Source organism: Mirounga leonina, unplaced genomic scaffold, assembly GCF_011800145.1.
Source record: "Mirounga leonina isolate KUSES-001 unplaced genomic scaffold, KU_Mleo_1.0 Mir_200, whole genome shotgun sequence".
Classification (NCBI taxonomy): domain Eukaryota; kingdom Metazoa; phylum Chordata; class Mammalia; order Carnivora; family Phocidae; genus Mirounga; species Mirounga leonina.
In genome coordinates this window covers 26,267,846-26,278,885 of record NW_023270503.1, presented here as the reverse complement: position 1 = coordinate 26,278,885, position 11,040 = coordinate 26,267,846, and the positions used below count along the sequence as shown (strand labels likewise).

The following is an 11,040-nucleotide window of genomic DNA, read 5'->3' as shown; positions in this document are numbered from 1 at the left end:
CAAGGGGTTTGAATGAGGAAGAACAAATGAATAGATTCCATTCCATCGGTTTGACAATGTTTATCAGAGCTCCACTGGTGAGGTCACACCCAGAGCTCACCATGTCTCCGGATGTCTACACACCTGCAGAGGCTTCCAGCCCAATCATGGCGGCTGGGTGTAGTTCCAAAGCACTACACACACACACCCTGCCTATATATTGCTCCGCCGATGCCATGAGCCTGTGGACCCATAGGGAAGGATCAGGCTTCCGTGAAAACTTCCGCCAGGGAAATCCATTGGAGATTCTAGAAGGGAGCAGCTGTAGTTTCGGAATGGATGGAGCAAGCAATCTGTCTCATGGTGGGTGCTGAGCTGACCTTATAACAGGGGAGAGAGACTCCTCCATGCACCAGGTCAGGTGCAAAGCACTATGCTATTTATTTCGTTTGCAGGGAACAAGACCTAAAGCCAGCTAGTGACTGAAAAATTTAAATGAATTATCTGGTCTTAGAACACTAAAATTAGGGGGGGGAAATTCAAAATCATCTATCTACCACTCACCTAAATTCACTTAATTCACTTCCCCAAACTACATCTCCAAATGTATAAATGTTTCATTCCTGTTTTAAATACCTGAGGCTTTGTGTTTGTACAAAATATTTTAATAGTTTTATAAAATATAACCTCTAAATAGGGATAAACTTAAAAACAAAAAAAAAAAAGCATAAAACAGATTCTGAAGAGTGATTATCCATACTTAAAAACCACTGTTCTTATGCAAATCGAAACCACAATGAGATATTACCCCATTATGTTAGAGTGGTCATCATCAAAAACACAAGAGATAACAAATATTGGTGAGGATGTGGAAAAAAGGGAACCCTTGTGCACTATTGGTGGGAATGTTAAGTGGTGCAGCCACTCTAGAAAATAATATGGAGGTTCCTCAAAAATTAAATATAGAATTACCCATGATCCAGCAATCCCACTTCTAGGTATATATCCAAAGGAGATAAAATCACTATCTCAAAGGTATCTGCACTCCTATGTTCATTGTGGCATTATTCACAATAGCCAAGATATAGAAACAACCTAAGGTTCCACAAAAGGACGAAAGGATAAAGATCTCTCTCTCTCTCTCTCTCTCTCTCTCTCTCTCTCACACACACACACACACACACACACAGAAATATTATTGTGGCACAAAAAAGAAGGGAACCCTGCCATTTGCAACAATATAGATAGATCCCCAGGGGCATTATGCTACATGAAATAAGCCAGACAGAGAAAGACAAATACTACATGATACCACTTACATGAGGAATCTTAAGATAAGAAAAAACATCAAACTCATAGAAACAGTGGTTGCCAGGGCCTGGGGGGGGTAGGAGAAATAGGGAGAGATAAAAGGATACAAACTTTCAGCTTTAAGATGAATAAGGTCTGAGGATCTAATGTAAAATATGGTGACTATAGTTGATAATGCTGTACTGTACACAGAATTTACTAGAAGAACAGAACTTAAATGTTCTCATCAAAAAGGAAAAGATAAACTAAAAAAGACTTTTAAAACACTGTTCTTGATCACCAGTGTAACTATTATGTACCCACGTCTATCTTTTTAGGTACCTAAATTATTCATGGCATTTGCCAATATTCTTTATGTGTATCTGCCAAGGCAGGTGCAAGGGCTAAAAGAATACATCTTCCTGTTTCCTTTTGTTGCCTCTGTTTAAAAAAAAGGAATCGCCCCTGAGAAAAGCCTCTTAGAAATGCCTCTAGTGGAAATTTCTGGAATGAAACTAAACAGACTGCTGTACAAAGGGGAAAAAGAAAAAAACAAAGCAAGCCACAGTGGACAGTGGTGTTAATCCAAAGGTGAGATGTCAGCAGAGGAGGTGTTTCTTTCCTACGAACTCTATAAAAGGTCAGCTCATCCACCACTGGGAGACAGACTGCTCCAGCCATCCAGAAGCTACAGGTGCTCCCTCCTAAAATCCCCAATGGAATTCACTCGCAGAAGCCTCCGTAGAGGCTTGAGTTCCTCCTCACAGGGCTCTGCACTCAGCATGAGTGGCTCCATGTATAGGAACGGGGGCACACAGCACTTCACGGCTGCACCCAGCGTCTATGGGGGAGCTGGAGGTCAGAGCATCCGCATCTCGAACTCCAGACACATGATGAACTATGGGAGTGATCTCACCAAAGGAGACCTGTTTGTTGGTGATGGGAAGATGACCATGCAGAACCTAAATGAACGCCTAGCAAGCTACCTAGAAAAAGTGCAGTCCCTGGAACAGTCCAATTCCAAACTTGAATGGCAGATCAAGCAGTGGTATGAAACAAACACGCCCAGCACCAGGGACTACAGTGCATATTACCAACAAATAGAAGAGCTGCAAAATCAGGTAAGGGATGACACCTGTGTTTTCTACTCCACTGTTGAGCTGCAGGATATATACCAAGAGGGCATATATGTTAGGTGGGTCCAAACGGATGTTATAAAGCAATTAGGCTGAAATGCTACATCTATAAACGGTACATTCTACCATCTATCCTTAGTGCTGGAGTAGCTGACTACATAATTAGATGACTGTAAATATTTTTTTCACTTTTAAAAATCTAATTACATGGAAAATATGAAAATATAATCTGTATTTTTGTCAGTTTACCAGGACAAGTCTAACTGGATAGTAAATATTTTTTTCTCTGAAAAGAGCTAAAATTTTTATGTGATTATGAATCTCGGGTTTTTTTCAGCTGGTTCTCATTAACTTGAATTCCCAGTCAACTTAGAGATGTTACTCCTTTAATTTATATAAACACTATAATATAAGTATTAAGATACTATATCATAAATTCCAATGACAAAGTGAGTCAGCATGGAAATAAGGGGAAGAGATGTAAGTATTAATGGCATCCAGATTTTTTTAAAGATTTATTTATTTGAGGGGCACTTAGGTGGCTCAGTCGGTTAAGCGTCTGCCTTCAGCTCAGGTCATGATCCCGGAGTCCTGGGATCAATCCCCACATCGGGCTCCCTGCTCAACAGGGAGTCTGCTTCTTCCTCTCCCTCTGCCTGCCGCTCTGCCTACTTGTGAGAGAGAGAGAGAGAGAGAGCAGGAGGAGGGGCAAAGGAAGAGAGAGAATATCAAGAAGACTCTCTGCTGAGCTCGAATCCCTATGCAGGGCTCAATCCCAGGGCCCTGAGATCATGACCTGAGCCAAAATTAAAGAGTCAGCTGCTTAACCGACTGAGCCACCCACATGCCTGAACGACATCCAGATTTTTAAATGCCCTGTTTAATGATATCATCATCATCACAAGCAGTTCACAAACCACTTCTTCAGTAGCAAAATGTCCTATTGCCCCCAATTCAAAATTGTTGCAATCGTATCACAATCCACTCCCACGGAAGGTGGAGTTCTGTTTTATCAATTGTGTGCAATAAAGGAAGTGGACTTTGCTCCTAATTGAAAAGTTCAGATATGACAGGAGCACTTGCTCTGCTTTCAAATTCTTATCTCATCAAGGAAAGAATCCCTTTCCAGCAAGTCTCTTTTCCTTGCATTTTTAGTAGACATCAGTGCAATTTGAACCAGATTCCACTGGAAGTTACTTTGGGGCTTTCAGGAACTATGGGGAGGTGAGGCAAAGGTGTCTAAATTGTCTTTCTGCCAAAAGGTCATTCTTATGGCTCCCACTAAAAACATTCAAAATCAGCAAACCATTCTTCCCTACCTGTCTCATGATTCATGTTTCTGAGTCTACTTTGGATCAGCCCAAACACATAGACACAGCCATCTATTCCATTTAGCAGGGCAGACTCAGTATACGAAGGCAGCTCTCTCTGGGACTGGATCTGCTGAAAGAGACATGTCATTGTAACATCTTCTACAAGCAGAGAAGATCCACATACATCATAGAGAACTCACCCTTAGGTAACCCTGTTTTTAAGATCGAGAGCTTATCCATCCTGCCAGCTCCGGTGCCTAGCACAACTCTCACATAGCAGTTGTCCATTCATTCAGCCAATATTTAGTACATACCAAGTGCTGGGCCCCACGCTGGGCATTGGGGAATATGACGGTGAACATAATGTGATTTAGGGGGGAAATAGGCACAAGGGCAACATACCTCCCACACAGAGGGATAAATTCTAGCAAGGAGGGCTGTGTAGAGCACTGAAAACACAGGCAGTTCATCCAGTTCTGCCTTGAGGAATTCATTGAGGCTTCCTTGAAGCAGATATCTAAGGCAAAATGTGGAAGAGAAGTAGTTCACCAAGCGAGAAGGGCTAACAAGAATATTCTAAGCAGGAACATCAAAGGGAAGGCACTCAGTGGGGTTTGATGGCTCAAGTTGAATGAAATTTTCCTTTTGTAAAACCGTAAGAAAGCTCACCAAACCCCTGGAGACCAGAGGTACATTTTATGACTCAATTATGTTAAATGGCCGTATCATCACTCTTCCCTATTTTCATGTGGAAATTCTTGAAATAAACATCATCTTTGATAGAATAATGTTTGTATCTGAGGATACACTCAATCATTTGAAACTCCTGTCCAGTTGAAAATGTCATTCTTTCTCATATATTTTCCAGATTAAAAGCGCACAACTGGAAAATACACATTGTGTCCTGCAAATTGATAATACCAAACTGGCTGCTACGGACTTCAAGCTGAAGTAGGTTCTAACACCATGGTAAACCTTCCTGAAAAGGGATTCCCTGTAGTAGTCCTTCATGACACTCAGCTTTCCACATTCCTGTTGGTAAAGGAGCTACCTTAAGTAATTTCAGAATCTGGGAGTTTGAAGGGTGTTAGGAGCTATCTGGTCTAGCCCAGCACTCAGGGCTACACTTCCCTCTCCCACATTCCTAAGATTTTGTCACCCAGCGTGTAACTGAACACCTCCAGTAACTACTACTGTTCCACTGGTTAGCTCTGGCTGCCAGACCACTCTTTTTTAGTAACCTCACATCTACCTTTTCGCCCGCTGAACCTAATTCTGCCCTTTGGAGTAATACCAAAGTGATATACCACTGCCCGTCTGCAGTAGTGCCCTTCTGTTATCTAAAGTGAGCCATGTGTCTACGTGTGGTGATTCTCCAAGTGAGTCATCCATGCTCCTTCAAGTGCCTGCCAAGTGTATGGCCCAAGTTCCAGGGGGCGACCTTTGATGCTTCTGAGTTTGCTGGTGTTTTATGATAGAGTCTGACAAACCAAAGAACTAAGACTATGATTAAACCAGCTCAGATTGTGTTCACTCTCTTTTAACCATATCACACCACATATGATCACAGCTGTTCCTCATAAATGGCCCCTACGCTAGGGCTTTCTCATTCTGAATGTGTACAATGCGTTGGTACTAAAAAGTCTTTTGTGGTTTAGAAGGGTAGGAAAGCAGATCTGAAGATTAAAGCAGTAAACATTATTAATTCCAATTTTACTAAGTCAGCACCTGAATATTCCATTGCATTATCATTTTTTAAAGTTTTGCTACTTTAATAAAAATGAGAATATGTAAGATTGTAGGGGAGAATCATGAATTCTTTACAATAATTCACTTTTGATGCATCTGCTTACAAAGTAATAAAAATAAATTGATCATGTCTATTCATTAAGTAAATATAACTAACCATTATTTAATATCTATAATGAGAATCCTTTGCTGACACATTAATTAAAGCAAAATATTTTTTATTTCTTTTAAAATATATTCTAGAATTTAGAAACATTTAAGAGTTATTTCAGATTGCTTTTTTACCAATCACTCCAAATTACAAAGATTATATTATGGAGCAAATTATCTGATTCCTAGGTTCTCATGAACATTTTTGGAATGTATAAAGAGGGACACATCATTAGTTTTTGATGTAGTGTTCAGTGATTCATTAATTATGTATAACACCCAGTGCTCATCACAACAGGTGCCCTCCTTAATACCCATCACCCTGTTACCCCCTCCCCTCTGAAACCCTCAGTTTATTTCCTGGGGTCCATAGTCTCTCATGGTTCATCTCCCTCTCTCATTTCTCTCCCTTCAGATTTCCCTCCCTTCCCCTATGGTCCTCCATGCTATTGCTTAAGCTCCACATATGAGTGAAACCATACGATAATTGTCTCTCTCTGCTTGACTTACTTGAATTAGCAGAACCCCCCCAGTGCCATCCATGTTGATGCAAATGATAGGTATTCATCCTTTCTGACGGACACTACATCAAAAACTAATGATGTACTTATACAGTGGCTAACTGAACTGATATAAATAAATAAATAAATAAATATCTGGTAGAATTTAAAAAAAATAAAAAGGGACACAGTGTATTGAAATAGATCCTCATATACCACATAAAAACATCTCGTTATATTAAGATTCTGTCTTCTATAATGGCTTCAAAAGGACTCAATTATCTCTGCATACCAACTAATTCACAGGTATGAGACTGAAAGGGAGCTACGCCTAACAGTGGAGAGTGATATCCAAGGCCTGAATAAGGTCTTGGGTGATCTATCCATGACTAGAACAGACTTGGAGATTCAACTTAAAGAACTGAGTAAAGACCTGGATATCCTCAAAAAAGAACATCAGGAGGTGAGGAAATATTCAGAAGTGGTGTTGGGAATGACAGAATGACTCTAATAATGATAATGGTGGGGGGGGGAGGCTGGTAAAGAAAATGACAATAATAATGGTGTGAGCGGTCAGGGTTCAATGACAGAGCAGTACCTAGACTAGAATAAGCCCTACCTAAGTTACTGTCTTTCTTTTTTACTCATCCCCAATGAAAGAAGCCATAAGACTTATGTCTTTTCTACTTAGCCTCACGTGAGAATGTGCTTTAGACTATAATCAGGATTTTCACTTTTGTAGGAAGTGAACAGCCTATACAGACACCTGGGCAATACTGTCACTGTAGAATTGGATGCTGCTCCAGGCCTGAACCTTGGTACCACCATGAATGAAATGAGGCAGAAGTATGAAGTGATAGCCCAGGAGAACCTTCAGAAGGCCAAAGAACAGTTTGAGAAACAGGTAATAACATAATTCTGACGGGTAAGCAAATGTGTAGAGGCTGTCCTTCAAAAAAAGATAACTCATTTTCTTTCCTTTCTCTTTCTCCTTACTCATTTATTTTTTTCATTTTTGGAACTTTAGACTCAAACTCTGCAGCAACAAGTCACAGTGAGCAATGAAGAGTTAAAAGAAACTGAGGCTCAAGTAAAGGAGCTGAGACGCATCTACCAGAACCTGGAGATAGAACTCCAGTCCCTCCTCAGTCTGGTAAAACACGTCTAACTTCCTACTCTCAACGCAGTGTGTGTTTACTAAGTGCCTGTGTGAGGAATTCTGGAGATACAGAAACCTCTAGGAAATAACCCCTCTCCCTGCAGAGCTGGCAGGGAGACAGGCCAAGCCACTGACTATAACTGATACACAGAAAGAAATCCAGGACAAGAGCAATGTGCTGCGAGGATGCAGAGGAACAAGTAGATCTGGAAGACTTCACACGGAAAGTGGCATTTCAACTAGATCGGAAAACTTGAGATGAATTTGTAGTTGGAGAATAGGGGTAAACAAATCAGTTTGCAGGCTAAACAAATCAGTCAGCTCCTGATAAAATTATGCTGTGTTAACAACCCCCAAATTGCAGTGGCTTACAACAACACTACAACAACACTACATCCATCATCCATCCATCGCCTGCAGCTCTGCTCCATGACATTCAATTCCAGGGGTAAGGCTGAGGGAGGAGACCCCGGCCAGGGCATGCCAGTGTTATAGCAGAAACAAAAGAGCAATAGCCAGACCATCTGATAGCTCCTAAAGCTTCTCCTCAGAAAAGGCACTTGTCAGTTTTACCTACCTTTCATTAGCCAAGGAAGTCACATGACCAAATCTGGTATCAGTGGGATGAGGAAATCTAATCCTCCCCTTGGAGGGGCACCACAAATCACAGGGAGAGGAGGTAAATACGGAGAACTAGAATACAATATACCACAGTAAGAGAACAGTGAGTGTGAAGCTAAAAACAAACAAAAGACCCTTAGAGGTCATAGCAGCTGGCTGGGGCTCAGGAGCTGGTGGTCCTAGCAGCTGGCTGAGGTCGCCTAGCTGGAAAGAGTGGGAGATAAAGCTAGAAATATGAACTATGCCCACAGTGACTAGCTGTGGGAATTCTCCTCAAAAGAAATTAAAATTGAACCACCTCTGAAGTCTTCCACTAAGAAACATCCACTTTTTCTTGTGCTTATAGAAAGAAACCTTGGAGCGTACACTAAAGGACACCAAAGATCGTTACAGTGGCAAATTGGTCACCATCCAGGCAGTGCTGGACAACCTAGAAGGCCAACTGAAACAGATTAGGACCGAATCAGAACGCCAGAGCAACGAATACCATATCCTCCTTGACATAAAAACCCAGCTTGAGCAGGAAATTGCTACTTACCGCCGCCTTCTGGAAGGAGAAGATGCCGTCGAGTAAGACTCTTAGAATCAAGGAATATGTGCCAGTGCTTACATGCTGTGCATTAAACCCTGTCACTCATTCCCCAGCACCAATGCAATCCCTGGCACGAAAGCAATTACGCACACCAACCGCCAACAACAAAACACAAATATACCAAAAATATGCCCATCCCCAACATACCAGGTACAGCCTTTGTACTTGAGCTCATGTGTAGGGCTGACTTAGAAGATGGTGATACAATAAACAATACAGATTATGCTTTTGCTAATTTTTATGATTAATACATAATTGGAAGTACAATGACTTTTAGAAATTCTCCTTGAGAGGTCATGAAATGAACAGGCCACAGAGGTCTGTGGGAACCAGTTTGAGAATCATCAGTGTTGCCACAGAAACTGTCTTCAACTACCACACCCAAGAAACTCAATAAGAGAACACAAGATTTAAACTTCCACTGTAATTTTGTTATTTTAATTACAAAAGCTTCTAGTATAGTGTAAATAGGTCAATTTTCAAGATACAGATAGTTAGATAGATGATAGATGATAGATAGATAAATAGATAGATATAAAATAATATGTCAAGTTGAAAAGTAAGAAACTCAAGTTCAAAGTAACAAGCATGGTAAAAGCAGAAAAAATACAAACACAGCATTAAGACACACATCACACAGACTTTGTTTTGAAACAGAAAATGCAGGACAGCCCTTCATTTTCTTTTTTTTTTTTTAAAGATTTTATTTATTTATTTATTTGAGACAGAACGAGAGAGAGAGAGCACATGAGAGGGGGGAGGGTCAGAGGGAGAAGCAGGTTCCCTGCTGAGCAGGGAGCCCGATGCGGGACTCGATCCAGGGACTCCAGGATCATGACCTGAGCCGAAGGCAGTCGCTTAACCAACTGAGCCACCCAGGCGCCCCAGCCCTTCATTTTCAACATGGCAATAACACTTTTTCCTGTTTCTTTTCCTTTTCTTAAAAAAAAAAAAAAAAAAAAAAAACAGAACTCCAGAACTTGCGACAAGCATCCTGGACGAGAGAGGTAAGTGTTCTAATCTCACGTGTTTCCTGTGAGACTAACTCCTCACTCGGTAACTTACCACTTATTAAATGCCACTGGTGAAAAGTAAATAGAGATCAGTTCTCAAGGGAGCAGATACTACCCTAGGGATTCTGAAAATCAGGCACATTACATAAACCCCCAACATGGAAAGTTTGTCACACTCCCACAACAGGGTGACTTTCTTGGCCCAAGCTCTTGCTGTCCTGAGACATCCTGGGATCCTGAAAAGAAAAAAAAATAAGATGAAAAAGTGCATTTGGCTTAATTCAATATTGTATATTTCTCTTTGGGGGTGGGCATAGAAAATTTGTGAATTTGGGGACAGTGGCATATTTTCTGCATTTGTTTATAATTTGGACAAGATTATTTAAGAAAAAGAATGGGGGGCGCCTGGGTGGCTCAGATGGTTAAGCGTCTGCCTTCGGCTCAGGTCATGGTCCCAGGGTCCTGGGGTCGAGCCCCACATCGGGCTCCCGGCTCAGCGGGGAGCCTGCTTCTCCCTCTGACCCTCGCCCCTCTCATGCTGTTTCTCGCTCGCTCACTCTCTAAAAAATAAATAAAATCTTTAAAAAAAAAAAAAAGAATGGGTTTCTTTTTCTTTTAGGAAAAAAAATATGTATAAAATAATAATGATTTAGAGTTGAATGTTATAGACCCACGAGTCATGTTCCTGAGTTAACATTTCATACTTAAATCTAAACTCAGATATAAAGAGAAAAAGGAAGATTACAACAGTCGTGGAAGAAGTGGACGGCAAGGTTGTGTCATGTAAAACCGAAGAGGTGGAAGAAGATTTGTAAACAGCTACCTGGAGATGCTGCTGAGGGTGTGAAAGAAATGTAGCTATAATTTTTGCTCCCTGTAAGAAAGTAGCCATCAGACAGCACCATTGGTGCTTTGTGGTAATCAGAAGGGGACAAAAGCCCATTTATCAGTCTCTGTAATTGAATATAAATTGTTTTACTCAGAGGAGCTGCAAATCACCTACAAAAATGAAATCCAATGAGCACTAAGACGTTTAAAATATCATTACCACCATCTTTTTACGATGAAACACATTAATTATAAGCTGGAGACCACCTAATATCAATTCGTTAATGTTCCTGAAAATTACAGCACATTTGATTTACACTAAACCTCACGGAGCAGAAGAATCCCTGAAAATTGCAAATAAACTGCTCTCTCTAATTTTTCCTGTTTCTGAATTGCAAAATCTCCTTTCAGGGGCCCTTGGATTCTCAAATGAGCCAATTTCTTGGTTAATTTCATTGGATTTTTGATATTTGTACAATCCTCCTAGAAGTTATATCTGCATTTTTTCCATTGTCTTTTATTTTATTTTATTTTAAGATTTTATTTATTTGTTTGACACAGAGAGAGCGAGCACAAGTAGGCAGAACGGCAGGCAGAGGGAGAGGGAGAAGCAGACTCCCCTCTGAGCAGGGAGCCCGATGCGGGGCTCGATCCCAGGACCCTGGGATCATGACCTGAGCCGAAGGCAGACGTTTAACCGACTGAGCCAC

At 41.0% G+C, this 11,040-nt stretch overlaps 1 protein-coding gene across 1 annotated transcript; it reads left to right on the top strand.

Annotated features, from left to right (window-relative positions):
• Positions 1-2,021: 2,021 nt before the first annotated feature.
• KRT20 (keratin 20) lies at positions 2,022-10,317 on the top strand. The gene is made up of 8 exons (XM_035027412.1): positions 2,022-2,390; positions 4,587-4,669; positions 6,424-6,580; positions 6,860-7,021; positions 7,145-7,270; positions 8,244-8,467; positions 9,459-9,496; positions 10,223-10,317. The coding sequence occupies exons 1-8, from the start codon at positions 2,052-2,054 to the stop codon at positions 10,315-10,317; spliced, it is 1,224 nt and encodes a 407-aa protein (XP_034883303.1). The 5' UTR covers positions 2,022-2,051.
• Positions 10,318-11,040: the final 723 nt, after the last annotated feature.